Source organism: Eucyclogobius newberryi, unplaced genomic scaffold (genome assembly GCF_026437365.1).
Source record: "Eucyclogobius newberryi isolate DKJ021-1_F unplaced genomic scaffold, fEucNew1.0.hap1 SCAF_4, whole genome shotgun sequence".
Lineage (NCBI taxonomy): Eukaryota > Metazoa > Chordata > Actinopteri > Gobiiformes > Gobiidae > Eucyclogobius > Eucyclogobius newberryi.
This window is the reverse complement of record NW_027316056.1, coordinates 38,372,003-38,388,793: the sequence shown is the minus strand read 5'-3', so window position 1 is coordinate 38,388,793 and position 16,791 is coordinate 38,372,003. Positions and strand designations below refer to the sequence as shown.

Here is a 16,791-nt window from a genome sequence, read left to right as displayed (position 1 = left end):
CACCAGCAGGAGGCCGGTCCCTGAGGTTCTCAGAGTCCGAGATGGTTCATATGGCACTAACATGTCCGAGATGTACTTTGGTGCTAGGCCATGGAGAGACTTGTACACAAGCAGAGCTGCTTTAAAGTCTCTTCTCTGAGCCACAGGGGGCAGTGCAGAGACCTGAGAACAGGACTAATGTGATGATACTTCCTGGTACTAGTCAGGACCCAAGCGTTTTTTATGAATAATCTCCTTTTGGGTCGCTGCATCTAACAGCGTTGGGTCAAGTTAAACGCTTCGGACATATTTGTGGTCTCAACGCGAGTGCCGTGCGGCGATAAACAGGAAACAGCTGCTGCCAAAGTGATCGGGTCAGCGTGCCGCCATGTGTTCTCTCTCGTCCGATCGCCCTCCTCAAAACCGTTACGGATCGGCGCAGTTCGCTTCAGACAGAGGAGATACTTCCTGGACCGTACCGATCTCCTCCAGAGCGAGCCGTCGGAAAACAACCCTTCACAATGATAGCGTTCTTAGCGGCGTCTTACCGAAGTCCGCAGTGTCTCTCTTGAGGTTCTCCAGAAACACCACCTTCTTCCTCACCACGCAGCCGTAGATGAAGCCTGTGGACACGACAAATACCCGTGAGCGTTTTAGAGACCGGCGAGCGTCTGGCTCTTCTTGAACTACGAACCCTTCTCCAGGCCGTCCATGACCTGCAGCCGCACCACGTCTCCTTTGAGGAAGTTCAACATGGCGTGGTCGTCGGACACGAAGTTACGCTCGGCGATCACGTAGTCGGAGTTCTGGAAGAGAAGAAGAAAGGAACCGGCCTCAGATACGAGCTAGTGTTTGTTTGGTTAATGAGAACGTATTTGAGGCTTTTAGGACACAGTGGACACAGTGGATGGATACAACATACTCCTTTGGAACATACTCCTTTGGAACATACTCCTTTGGAACATATTCCTTTGGAACATATTCCTTTGGAACATATTCCTTTGGAACATACTCCTTTGGAACATACTCCTTTGGAACATACTCCTTTGGAACATATTCCTTTGGAACATACTCCTTTGGAACATACTCCTTTGGAACATACTCCTTTGGAACATACTCCTTTGGAACATATTCCTTTGGAACATATTCCTTTGGAACATACTCCTTTGGAACATACTCCTTTGGAACATACTCCTTTGGAACATATTCCTTTGGAACATATTCCTTTGGAACATACTCCTTTGGAACATACTCTTTTGTATTCCTTTGGAACACACTCCTTTGGAACACACTCCTTTGGAACATATTCCTTTGGAACATATTCCTTTGGAACATATTCCTTTGGAACATACTCCTTTGGAACATATTCCTTTGGAACATATTCCTTTGGAACATACTCCTTTGGAACATACTCTTTTGTATTCCTTTGGAACATACTCCTTTGGAACATACTCCTTTGGAACATACTCCTTTGGAACATATTCCTTTGGAACATACTCCTTTGGAACATACTCCTTTGGAACATACTCTTTTGTATTCCTTTGGAACATACTCCTTTGGAACATACTCCTTTGGAACATACTCCTTTGGAACATACTCCTTTGGAACATATTCCTTTGGAACATACTCTTTTGTATTCCTTTGGAACATACTCCTTTGGAACATACTCCTTTGGAACATATTCCTTTGGAACATATTCCTTTGGAACATACTCCTTTGGAACATACTCTTTTGTATTCCTTTGGAACATACTCCTTTGGAACATACTCCTTTGGGACATATTCCTTTGGAACATACTCCTTTGGAACATACTCTTTTGTATTCCTTTGGAACACACTCCTTTGGAACATATTCCTTTGGAACATATTCCTTTGAAACATATTCCTTTGGAACATATTCCTTTGGAACATACTCCTTTGGAACATATTCCTTTGGAACATACTCTTTTGTATTCCTTTGGAACATACTCCTTTGGAACATACTCCTTTGGAACATACTCCTTTGGAACATACTCCTTTGGAACATACTCCTTTGGAACATACTCCTTTGGAACATATTCCTTTGGAACATACTCCTTTGGAACATACTCCTTTGGAACATACTCCTTTGGAACATACTCTTTTGTATTCCTTTGGAACATACTCCTTTGGAACATACTCCTTTGGAACATACTCCTTTGGAACATACTCTTTTGTATTCCTTTGGAACATACTCCTTTGGAACATATTCCTTTGGAACATACTCCTTTGGAACATACTCTTTTGTATTCCTTTGGAACATACTCCTTTGGAACATACTCCTTTGGAACATATTCCTTTGGAACATACTCCTTTGGAACATACTCTTTTGTATTCCTTTGGAACACACTCCTTTGGAACATATTCCTTTGGAACATATTCCTTTGAAACATATTCCTTTGGAACATATTCCTTTGGAACATACTCCTTTGGAACATATTCCTTTGGAACATACTCTTTTGTATTCCTTTGGAACATACTCCTTTGGAACATACTCCTTTGGAACATACTCCTTTGGAACATACTCCTTTGGAACATACTCCTTTGGAACATATTCCTTTGGAACATACTCCTTTGGAACATACTCCTTTGGAACATACTCCTTTGGAACATACTCTTTTGTATTCCTTTGGAACATACTCCTTTGGAACATACTCCTTTGGAACATACTCCTTTGGAACATACTCTTTTGTATTCCTTTGGAACATACTCCTTTGGAACATATTCCTTTGGAACATACTCCTTTGGAACATACTCTTTTGTATTCCTTTGGAACATACTCCTTTGGAACATACTCTTTTGTATTCCTTTGGAACATACTCCTTTGGAACATACTCCTTTGGAACATATTCCTTTGGAACATACTCCTTTGGAACATACTCCTTTGGAACATACTCCTTAGGAACATACTCCTTAGGAACATACTCCTTTGGAACATACTCCTTTGGAACATACTCCTTTGGAACATATTCCTTTGGAACATACTCCTTTGGAACATACTCTTTTGTATTCCTTTGGAACATACTCCTTTGGAACATACTCCTTTGGAACATACTCCTTTGGAACATACTCCTTTGGAACATACTCCTTTGGAACATATTCCTTTGGAACATACTCTTTTGTATTCCTTTGGAACATACTCCTTTGGAACATATTCCTTTGGAACATACTCCTTTGGAACATACTCCTTTGGAACATACTCCTTTGGAACATACTCTTTTGTATTCCTTTGGAACATACTCCTTTGGAACATACTCCTTTGGAACATACTCCTTTGGAACATACTCCTTTGGAACATATTCCTTTGGAACATAATCCTTTGGAACATATTCCTTTGGAACATACTCCTTTGGAACATACTCTTTTGTATTCCTTTGGAACATACTCCTTTGTATTCCTTTGGAACATACTCCTTTGGAACATACTCCTTTGGAACATACTCCTTAGGAACATATTCCTTTGAAACATATTCCTTTGGAACATATTCCTTTGGAACATATTCCTTTGGAACATATTCCTTTGGAACATATTCCTTTGGAACATATTCCTTTGGAACATACTCCTTTGGAACATACTCCTTTGGAACATACTCTTTTGTATTCCTTTGGAACATACTCCTTTGGAACATACTCCTTTGGAACATACTCCTTTGGAACATACTCCTTTGGAACATACTCCTTTGGAACATATTCCTTTGGAACATATTCCTTTGGAACATACTCCTTTGGAACATACTCTTTTGTATTCCTTTTGAACATACTCCTTTGGAACATACTCCTTTGGAACATACTCCTTTGGAACATATTCCTTTGGAACATACTCCTTTGGAACATACTCTTTTGTATTCCTTTGGAACATACTCCTTTGGAACATACTCCTTTGGAACATACTCCTTTGGAACATACTCCTTTGGAACATACTCCTTTGGAACATATTCCTTTGGAACATACTCTTTTGTATTCCTTTGGAACATACTCCTTTGGAACATACTCCTTTGGAACATACTCCTTTGGAACATACTCCTTTGGAACATACTCCTTTGGAACATACTCCTTTGGAATATATTCCTTTGGAACATACTCCTTTGGAACATACTCCTTTGGAACATACTCTTTTGTATTCCTTTGGAACATACTCCTTTGGAACATACTCCTTTGGAACATACTCCTTTGGAACATATTCCTTTGGAACATACTCCTTTGGAACATACTCTTTTGTATTCCTTTGGAACATACTCCTTTGGAACATACTCCTTTGGAACATACTCCTTTTGAACATACTCCTTTGGAACATATTCCTTTGGAACATACTCCTTTGGAACATACTCTTTTGTATTCCTTTGGAACATACTCCTTTGGAACATACTCCTTTGGAACATACTCCTTTGGAACATATTCCTTTGGAACATACTCTTTTGTATTCCTTTGGAACATACTCCTTTGGAACATATTCCTTTGGAACATACTCCTTTGGAACATACTCCTTTGGAACATACTCCTTTGGAACATACTCTTTTGTATTCCTTTGGAACATACTCCTTTGGAACATACTCCTTTGGAACATACTCCTTTGGAACATACTCCTTTGGAACATATTCCTTTGGAACATAATCCTTTGGAACATATTCCTTTGGAACATATTCCTTTGGAACATACTCCTTTGGAACATACTCTTTTGTATTCCTTTGGAACATACTCCTTTGTATTCCTTTGGAACATACTCCTTTGGAACATGCTCCTTTTGAACATACTCCTTTGGAACATACTCCTTTGGAACATATTCCTTTGGAACATACTCCTTTGGAACATACTCCTTTGGAACATACTCCTTAGGAACATACTCCTTAGGAACATATTCCTTTGAAACATATTCCTTTGGAACATATTCCTTTGGAACATATTCCTTTGGAACATATTCCTTTGGAACATATTCCTTTGGAACATACTCCTTTGGAACATACTCCTTTGGAACATACTCCTTCGGAACATACTCTTTTGTATTCCTTTGGAACATACTCCTTTGGAACATACTCCTTTGGAACATACTCCTTTGGAACATACTCCTTTGGAACATACTCCTTTAGAACATAATCCTTTGGAACATATTCCTTTGGAACATACTCCTTTGGAACATACTCTTTTGTATTCCTTTGGAAAATACTCCTTTGGAACATACTCTTTTGTATTCCTTTGGAACATACTCCTTTGGAACATATTCCTTTGGAACATATTCCTTTGAAACATATTCCTTTGGAACATATTCCTTTGGAACATACTCCTTTGGAACATATTCCTTTGGAACATACTCCTTTGGAACATACTCCTTTGGAACATACTCCTTTGGAACATATTCCTTTGGAACATACTCCTTTGGAACATACTCTTTTGTATTCCTTTGGAACATACTCCTTTGGAACATACTCCTTTGGAACATACTCCTTTGGAACATACTCCTTTGGAACATACTCCTTTGGAACATATTCCTTTGGAACATACTGCTTTGGAACATACTCCTTTGGAACATACTCCTTTGGAACATACTCTTTTGTATTCCTTTGGAACATACTCCTTTGGAACATACTCCTTTGGAACATACTCCTTTGGAACATATTCCTTTGGAACATAATCCTTTGGAACATATTCCTTTGGAACATACTCCTTTGGAACATACTCTTTTGTATTCCTTTGGAACATACTCCTTTGGAACATACTCTTTTGTATTCCTTTGGAACATACTCCTTTGGAACATACTCCTTTGGAACATATTCCTTTGGAACATACTCCTTTGGAACATACTCCTTTGGAACATACTCCTTAGGAACATACTCCTTAGGAACATACTCCTTTGGAACATACTCCTTAGGAACATATTCCTTTGGAACATATTCCTTTGGAACATATTCCTTTGGAACATAATCCTTTGGAACATACTCCTTTGGAACATACTCTTTTGTATTCCTTTGGAACACACTCCTTTGGAACATATTCCTTTGGAACATACTCCTTTGGAACATACTCTTTTGTATTCCTCTGGAACATACTCCTTTGGAACATATTCCTTTGGAACATATTCCTTTGAAACATATTCCTTTGGAACATACTCCTTTGGAACATACTCCTTTGGAACATACTCCTTTGGAACATACTCCTTTGGAACATACTCCTTTGGAACATACTCCTTTGGAACATATTCCTTTGGAACATACTCCTTTGGAACATACTCTTTTGTATTCCTTTGGAACATACTCCTTTGGAACATACTCCTTTGGAACATACTCCTTTGGAACATACTCCTTTGGAACATATTCCTTTGGAACATATTCCTTTGGAACATACTCCTTTGGAACATACTCTTTTGTATTCCTTTGGAACATACTCCTTTGGAACATACCCCTTTGGAACATACTCCTTTGGAACATACTCCTTTGGAACATACTCCTTTGGAACATATTCCTTTGGAACATATTCCTTTGGAACATACTCCTTTGGAACATACTCCTTTGGAACATACTCTTTTGTATTCCTTTGGAACATACTCCTTTGGAACATACCCCTTTGGAACATACTCCTTTGGAACATACTCCTTTGGAACATACTCCTTTGGAACATACTCCTTTGGAACATATTCCTTTGGAACATAATCCTTTGGAACATATTCCTTTGGAACATATTCCTTTGGAACATACTCCTTTGGAACATACTCTTTTGTATTCCTTTGGAACATACTCCTTTGGAACATACTCCTTTGGAACATACTCCTTTGGAACATACTCTTTTGTATTCCTTTGGAACATACTCCTTTGGAACATACTCCTTTGGAACATACTCCTTTGGAACATACTCCTTTGGAACATATTCCTTTGGAACATAATCCTTTGGAACATATTCCTTTGGAACATATTCCTTTGGAACATACTCCTTTGGAACATACTCTTTTGTATTCCTTTGGAACATACTCCTTTGTATTCCTTTGGAACATACTCCTTTGGAACATGCTCCTTTGGAACATACTCCTTTGGAACATATTCCTTTGGAACATAATCCTTTGGAACATATTCCTTTGGAACATATTCCTTTGGAACATACTCCTTTGGAACATACTCTTTTGTATTCCTTTGGAACATACTCCTTTGTATTCCTTTGGAACATACTCCTTTGGAACATACTCCTTTGGAACATATTCCTTTGGAACATACTCCTTTGGATCATATTCCTTTGGAACATACTCCTTTGGAACATACTCCTTAGGAACATACTCCTTAGGAACATATTCCTTTGAAACATATTCCTTTGGAACATATTCCTTTGGAACATATTCCTTTGGAACATATTCCTTTGGAACATACTCCTTTGGAACATACTCCTTTGGAACATACTCCTTCGGAACATACTCTTTTGTATTCCTTTGGAACATACTCCTTTGGAACATACTCCTTTGGAACATACTCCTTTGGAACATATTCCTTTAGAACATAATCCTTTGGAACATATTCCTTTGGAACATACTCCTTTGGAACATACTCTTTTGTATTCCTTTGGAAAATACTCCTTTGGAACATACTCTTTTGTATTCCTTTGGAACATACTCCTTTGGAACATATTCCTTTGGAACATATTCCTTTGAAACATATTCCTTTGGAACATATTCCTTTGGAACATACTCCTTTGGAACATATTCCTTTGGAACATACTCCTTTGGAACATACTCCTTTGGAACATACTCCTTTGGAACATATTCCTTTGGAACATACTCCTTTGGAACATACTCTTTTGTATTCCTTTGGAACATACTCCTTTGGAACATACTCCTTTGGAACATACTCCTTTGGAACATACTCCTTTGGAACATACTCCTTTGGAACATATTCCTTTGGAACATACTCTTTTGTATTCCTTTGGAACAAACTCCTTTGGAACATACTCCTTTGGAACATATTCCTTTGGAACATACTCCTTTGGAACATACTCCTTTGGAACATATTCCTTTGGAACATACTCCTTTGGAACATATTCCTTTGGAACATACTCCTTTGGAACATACTCCTTTGGAACATACTCCTTTGGAACATACTCTTTTGTATTCCTTTGGAACATACTCCTTTGGAACATACTCCTTTGGAACATACTCCTTTGGAACATACTCCTTTGGAACATATTCCTTTGGAACATAATCCTTTGGAACATATTCCTTTGGAACATATTCCTTTGGAACATACTCCTTTGGAACATACTCTTTTGTATTCCTTTGGAACATACTCCTTTGTATTCCTTTGGAACATACTCCTTTGGAACATGCTCCTTTTGAACATACTCCTTTGGAACATACTCCTTTGGAACATATTCCTTTGGAACATACTCCTTTGGAACATACTCCTTAGGAACATACTCCTTAGGAACATATTCCTTTGAAACATATTCCTTTGGAACATATTCCTTTGGAACATATTCCTTTGGAACATATTCCTTTGGAACATATTCCTTTGGAACATACTCCTTTGGAACATACTCCTTTGGAACATACTCCTTCGGAACATACTCTTTTGTATTCCTTTGGAACATACTCCTTTGGAACATACTCCTTTGGAACATACTCCTTTGGAACATACTCCTTTGGAACATACTCCTTTAGAACATAATCCTTTGGAACATATTCCTTTGGAACATACTCCTTTGGAACATACTCTTTTGTATTCCTTTGGAAAATACTCCTTTGGAACATACTCTTTTGTATTCCTTTGGAACATACTCCTTTGGAACATATTCCTTTGAAACATATTCCTTTGGAACATATTCCTTTGGAACATACTCCTTTGGAACATATTCCTTTGGAACATACTCCTTTGGAACATACTCCTTTGGAACATACTCCTTTGGAACATATTCCTTTGGAACATACTCCTTTGGAACATACTCTTTTGTATTCCTTTGGAACATACTCCTTTGGAACATACTCCTTTGGAACATACTCCTTTGGAACATACTCCTTTGGAACATACTCCTTTGGAACATATTCCTTTGGAACATACTGCTTTGGAACATACTCCTTTGGAACATACTCCTTTGGAACATACTCTTTTGTATTCCTTTGGAACATACTCCTTTGGAACATACTCCTTTGGAACATACTCCTTTGGAACATATTCCTTTGGAACATAATCCTTTGGAACATATTCCTTTGGAACATACTCCTTTGGAACATACTCTTTTGTATTCCTTTGGAACATACTCCTTTGGAACATACTCTTTTGTATTCCTTTGGAACATACTCCTTTGGAACATACTCCTTTGGAACATATTCCTTTGGAACATACTCCTTTGGAACATACTCCTTAGGAACATACTCCTTAGGAACATACTCCTTTGGAACATACTCCTTAGGAACATATTCCTTTGGAACATATTCCTTTGGAACATATTCCTTTGGAACATAATCCTTTGGAACATACTCCTTTGGAACATACTCTTTTGTATTCCTTTGGAACACACTCCTTTGGAACATATTCCTTTGGAACTTACTCCTTTGGAACATACTCTTTTGTATTCCTTTGGAACATACTCCTTTGGAACATATTCCTTTGGAACATATTCCTTTGAAACATATTCCTTTGGAACATACTCCTTTGGAACATACTCCTTTGGAACATACTCCTTTGGAACATACTCCTTTGGAACATACTCCTTTGGAACATACTCCTTTGGAACATATTCCTTTGGAACATACTCCTTTGGAACATACTCTTTTGTATTCCTTTGGAACATACTCCTTTGGAACATACTCCTTTGGAACATACTCCTTTGGAACATACTCCTTTGGAACATATTCCTTTGGAACATATTCCTTTGGAACATACTCCTTTGGAACATACTCTTTTGTATTCCTTTGGAACATACTCCTTTGGAACATACCCCTTTGGAACATACTCCTTTGGAACATACTCCTTTGGAACATACTCCTTTGGAACATATTCCTTTGGAACATATTCCTTTGGAACATACTCCTTTGGAACATACTCCTTTGGAACATACTCTTTTGTATTCCTTTGGAACATACTCCTTTGGAACATACCCCTTTGGAACATACTCCTTTGGAACATACTCCTTTGGAACATACTCCTTTGGAACATACTCCTTTGGAACATATTCCTTTGGAACATAATCCTTTGGAACATATTCCTTTGGAACATATTCCTTTGGAACATACTCCTTTGGAACATACTCTTTTGTATTCCTTTGGAACATACTCCTTTGGAACATACTCCTTTGGAACATACTCCTTTGGAACATACTCTTTTGTATTCCTTTGGAACATACTCCTTTGGAACATACTCCTTTGGAACATACTCCTTTGGAACATACTCCTTTGGAACATATTCCTTTGGAACATAATCCTTTGGAACATATTCCTTTGGAACATATTCCTTTGGAACATACTCCTTTGGAACATACTCTTTTGTATTCCTTTGGAACATACTCCTTTGTATTCCTTTGGAACATACTCCTTTGGAACATGCTCCTTTTGAACATACTCCTTTGGAACATACTCCTTTGGAACATATTCCTTTGGAACATACTCCTTTGGATCATATTCCTTTGGAACATACTCCTTTGGAACATACTCCTTAGGAACATACTCCTTAGGAACATATTCCTTTGAAACATATTCCTTTGGAACATATTCCTTTGGAACATATTCCTTTGGAACATATTCCTTTGGAACATACTCCTTTGGAACATACTCCTTTGGAACATACTCCTTCGGAACATACTCTTTTGTATTCCTTTGGAACATACTCCTTTGGAACATACTCCTTTGGAACATACTCCTTTGGAACATATTCCTTTAGAACATAATCCTTTGGAACATATTCCTTTGGAACATACTCCTTTGGAACATACTCTTTTGTATTCCTTTGGAAAATACTCCTTTGGAACATACTCTTTTGTATTCCTTTGGAACATACTCCTTTGGAACATATTCCTTTGGAACATATTCCTTTGAAACATATTCCTTTGGAACATATTCCTTTGGAACATACTCCTTTGGAACATATTCCTTTGGAACATACTCCTTTGGAACATACTCCTTTGGAACATATTCCTTTGGAACATACTCCTTTGGAACATACTCTTTTGTATTCCTTTGGAACATACTCCTTTGGAACATACTCCTTTGGAACATACTCCTTTGGAACATACTCCTTTGGAACATACTCCTTTGGAACATATTCCTTTGGAACATACTCTTTTGTATTCCTTTGGAACAAACTCCTTTGGAACATACTCCTTTGGAACATATTCCTTTGGAACATACTCCTTTGGAACATACTCCTTTGGAACATATTCCTTTGGAACATACTCCTTTGGAACATATTCCTTTGGAACATACTCCTTTGGAACATACTCCTTTGGAACATACTCCTTTGGAACATACTCTTTTGTATTCCTTTGGAACATACTCCTTTGGAACATACTCCTTTGGAACATACTCCTTTGGAACATATTCCTTTGGAACATAATCCTTTGGAACATATTCCTTTGGAACATACTCCTTTGGAACATACTCTTTTGTATTCCTTCGGAACATACTCCTTTGGAACATACTCTTTTGTATTCCTTTGGAACATACTCCTTTGGAACATACTCCTTTGGAACATATTCCTTTGGAACATACTCCTTTGGAACATACTCCTTTGGAACATACTCCTTAGGAACATACTCCTTAGGAACATACTCCTTTGGAACATACTCCTTAGGAACATATTCCTTTGGAACATATTCCTTTGGAACATATTCCTTTGGAACATATTCCTTTGGAACATACTCCTTTGGAACATACTCTTTTGTATTCCTTTGGAACACACTCCTTTGGAACATATTCCTTTGGAACATACTCCTTTGGAACATACTCTTTTGTATTCCTTTGGAACATACTCCTTTGGAACATATTCCTTTGGAACATATTCCTTTGAAACATATTCCTTTGGAACATACTCCTTTGGAACATACTCCTTTGGAACATACTCCTTTGGAACATACTCCTTTGGAACATACTCCTTTGGAACATACTCCTTTGGAACATATTCCTTTGGAACATACTCCTTTGGAACATACTCTTTTGTATTCCTTTGGAACATACTCTTTTGTATTCCTTTGGAACATACTCCTTTGGAACATACTCCTTTTGAACATACTCCTTTGGAACATACTCCTTTGGAACATATTCCTTTGGAACATATTCCTTTGGAACATACTCCTTTGGAACATACTCTTTTGTATTCCTTTGGAACATACTCCTTTGGAACATACCCCTTTGGAACATACTCCTTTGGAACATACTCCTTTGGAACAAACTCCTTTGGAACATACTCCTTTGGAACATATTCCTTTGGAACATATTCCTTTGGAACATACTCCTTTGGAACATACTCTTTTGTATTCCTTTGGAACATACTCCTTTGGAACATACCCCTTTGGAACATACTCCTTTGGAACATACTCCTTTGGAACATACTCCTTTGGAACATACTCCTTTGGAACATATTCCTTTGGAACATAATCCTTTGGAACATATTCCTTTGGAACATATTCCTTTGGAACATACTCCTTTGGAACATACTCTTTTGTATTCCTTTGGAACATACTCCTTTGGAACATACTCCTTTGGAACATACTCCTTTGGAACATACTCCTTTGGAACATACTCCTTTGGAACATACTCCTTTGGAACATAATCATTTGGAACATACTCCTTTGGAACATACTCCTTTGGAACATACTCCTTAGGAACATACTCCTTTGGAACATACTCCTTTGGAACATACTCCTTAGGAACATACTCCTTAGGAACATATTCCTTTGGAACATATTCCTTTGGAACATACTCCTTTGGAACATACTCCTTTGGAACATACTCCTTTGGAACATACTCTTTTGTATTCCTTTGGAACATACTCCTTTGGAACATACTCCTTTGGAACATATTCCTTCGGAACATATTCCTTTGGAACATACTCCTTTGGAACATACTCCTTTGGAACATACTCCTTTGGAACATACTCCTTTGGAACATACTCCTTAGGAACATACTCCTTTGGAACTTTTTCTTTTGAAACATATTGCTTTGGAACATATTCCTTTGGAACATACTCCTTTGGAACATATTCCTTTGGAACATACTCCTTTGGAAAATACTCCTTTGGAACATACTCCTTTGGAACATACTCTTTTGTATTCCTTTGGAACATACTCCTTTGGAACATACTCCTTTGGAACATACTCCTTTGGAACATACTCCTTTGGAACATATTCCTTTGGAACATAATCCTTTGGAACATATTTCTTTGGAACATACTCCTTTGGAACATACTCTTTTGTATTCCTTTGGAAAATACTCCTTTGGAACATACTCTTTTGTATTCCTTTGGAACATACTCCTTTGGAACATACTCCTTTGGAACATATTCCTTTGTAACATACTCCTTTGGAACATACTCCTTTGGAACATACTCCTTTGGAACATAATCATTTGGAACATACTCCTTTGGAACATACTCCTTTGGAACATACTCTTTTTGAACATACTCCTTTGGAACATACTCCTTTGGAACATACTCCTTTGGAACATACTCCTTAGGAACATACTCCTTAGGAACATACTCCTTAGGAACATATTCCTTTGGAACATACTCCTTTGGAACATATTCCTTTGGAACATATTCCTTTGGAACATACTCCTTTGGAACATACACCTTAGGAACATATTCCTTTGGAACATACTCCTTTGGAACATATTCCTTTGGAACATATTCCTTTGGAACATATTCCTTTGGAACATACTCCTTTGGAACATACTCTTTTGTATTCCTTTGGAACACACTCCTTTGGAACATACTCCTATGGAACATACTCCTTTGGAACATATTCCTTTGGAACATACTCTTTTGGAACATACTCTTTTGTATTCCTTTGGAACATACTCCTTTGGAACATATTCCTTTGGAACATAATCATTTGGAACATACTCCTTTGGAACATACTCCTTTGGAACATATTCCTTTGGAACATATTCCTTTGGAACATACTCCTTTGGAACATACTCCTTTGGAACATACTCCTTTGGAACATACTCCTTTGGAACATACTCCTTTGGAACATACTCCTTTGGAACATATTCCTTTGGAACATATTCCTTTGGAACATACTCCTTTGGAACATACTCCTTTGGAACATATTCCTTTGGAACATAATCCTTTGGAACATATTCCTTTGGAACATACTCCTTTGGAACATACTCTTTTGTATTCCTTTGGAACATACTCCTTTGGAACATACTCCTTTGGAATATACTACTTTGGAACATACTCCTTAGGAACATACTCCTTTGGAACATACTCCTTTGGAACATACTCCTTAGGAACATACTCCTCAGGAACATATTCCTTTGGAACATATTCCTTTGGAACATACTCCTTTGGAACATACTCCTTTGGAACATAATCCTTTGGAACATACTCCTTTGGAACATACTCTTTTGTATTCCTTTGGAACACACTCCTTTGGAACATACTCCTTTGGAACATACTCCTTTGGAACATATTCCTTTGGCACATACTCCTTTGGAACATACTCCTTAGGAACATATTCCTTTGGAACATACTCTTTGGAACATACTCCTTAGGAACATACTCCTTTGGAACATACTCCTTAGGAACATATTCCTTTGGAACATATTCCTTTGGAACATACTCCTTTGGAACATACTCTTTTGTATTCCTTTGGAACACACTCCTTTGGAACATACTCCTTTGGAACATAATCCTTTGGAACATATTCCTTTGGAACATACTCTTTTGTATTCCTTTGGAACATACTCCTCTGGAACATACTCCTTTGGAACATACTCCTTTGGAACATATTCATTTGGAACATACTCCTTTGGAACATACTCCTTTGGAACATACTCCTTTGGAACATACTCCTTAGGAACATACTCCTTAGGAACATACTCCTTTGGAACATACTCCTTTGAAACATATTCCTTTGGAACATATTCCTTTGGAACATATTCCTTTGGAACATACTCCTTTGGAACATATTCCTTTGGAACATAATCATTTGGAACATACTCCTTTGGAACATACTCCTTTGGAACATATTCCTTTGGAACATACTCCTTTGGAAGATACTCCTTTGGAACATACTCCTTTGGAACATACTCCTTTGGAACATAATCATTTGGAACATACTCCTTTGGAACATATTCCTTTGGAACATATTCCTTTGGAACATATTCCTTTGGAACATATTCCTTTGGAACATACTCCTTTGGAACATACTCCTTTGGAACATATTCCTTTGGAACATAATCCTTTGGAACATACTCCTTTGGAACATACTCTTTTGTATTCCTTTGGAACATACTCCTTTGGAACATACTCCTTTGGAACATACTCCTTTGGAACATACTCCTTCGGACCATACTACTTTGGAACATACTCCTTAGGAACATACTCCTTTGGAACATACTCCTTAGGAACATACTCCTCAGGAACATATTCCTTTGGAACATAATCCTTTGGAACATATTCCTTTGGAACATACTCCTTTGGAACATACTCTTTTGTATTCCTTTGGAACATACTCCTTTGGAACATACTCCTTTGGAACATACTCCTTTGGAACATATTCCTTTGGAACATACTCCTTTGGAACATAATCATTTGGAACATACTCCTTAGGAGCATATTCCTTTGGAACATATTCCTTTGGAACATACTCCTTTGGAACATACTCCTTTGGAACATACTCCTTTGGAACATACTCCTTTGGAACATATTCCTTTGGAACATAATCCTTTGGAACATATTCCTTTGGAACATACTCTTTTGTATTCCTTTGGAACATACTCCTCTGGAACATACTCCTTTGGAACATACTCCTTTGGAACATATTCATTTGGAACATACTCCTTTGGAACATACTCCTTTGGAACATACTCCTTTGGAACATACTCCTTAGGAACATACTCCTTAGGAACATACTCCTTTGGAACATACTCCTTTGAAACATACTCCTTTGAAACATATTCCTTTGGAACATATTCCTTTGGAACATATTCCTTTGGAACATACTCCTTTGGAACATATTCCTTTGGAACATAATCATTTGGAACATACTCCTTTGGAACATACTCCTTTGGAACATACTCCTTTGGAACATATTCCTTTGGAACATACTCCTTTGGAAGATACTCCTTTGGAACATACTCCTTTGGAACATACTCCTTTGGAACATAATCATTTGGAACATACTCCTTTGGAACATATTCCTTTGGAACATATTCCTTTGGAACATATTCCTTTGGAACATATTCCTTTGGAACATACTCCTTTGGAACATACTCCTTTGGAACATATTCCTTTGGAACATAATCCTTTGGAAGATATTCCTTTGGAACATACTCCTTTGGAACATACTCTTTTGTATTCCTTTGGAACATACTCCTTTGGAACATACTCCTTTGGAACATACTCCTTTGGAACATACTCCTTCGGACCATACTACTTTGGAACATACTCCTTAGGAACATACTCCTTTGGAACATACTCCTTAGGAACATACTCCTCAGGAACATATTCCTTTGGAACATAATCCTTTGGAACATATTCCTTTGGAACATACTCCTTTGGAACATACTCTTTTGTATTCCTTTGGAACATACTCCTTTGGAACATACTCCTTTGGAACATACTCCTTTGGAACATATTCCTTTGGAACATACTCCTTTGGAACATAAT

At 37.6% G+C, this 16,791-nt stretch overlaps 1 protein-coding gene across 1 annotated transcript in view; it reads right to left on the bottom strand.

The window, feature by feature from the left end:
• Nucleotides 1-16,791, bottom strand: part of LOC140378032 (unconventional myosin-XV-like) — a 130,133-nt gene that overhangs the window by 37,959 nt on the left and 75,383 nt on the right. The window contains exons 55-56 of the mRNA XM_072463662.1: nt 674-785; nt 528-602 (exon numbers count right to left, since the gene is read on the bottom strand). Of these exons, the coding sequence (XP_072319763.1) occupies nt 528-602; nt 674-785 (187 nt within the window). The remainder of the gene's footprint in view (nt 1-527; nt 603-673; nt 786-16,791) is intronic.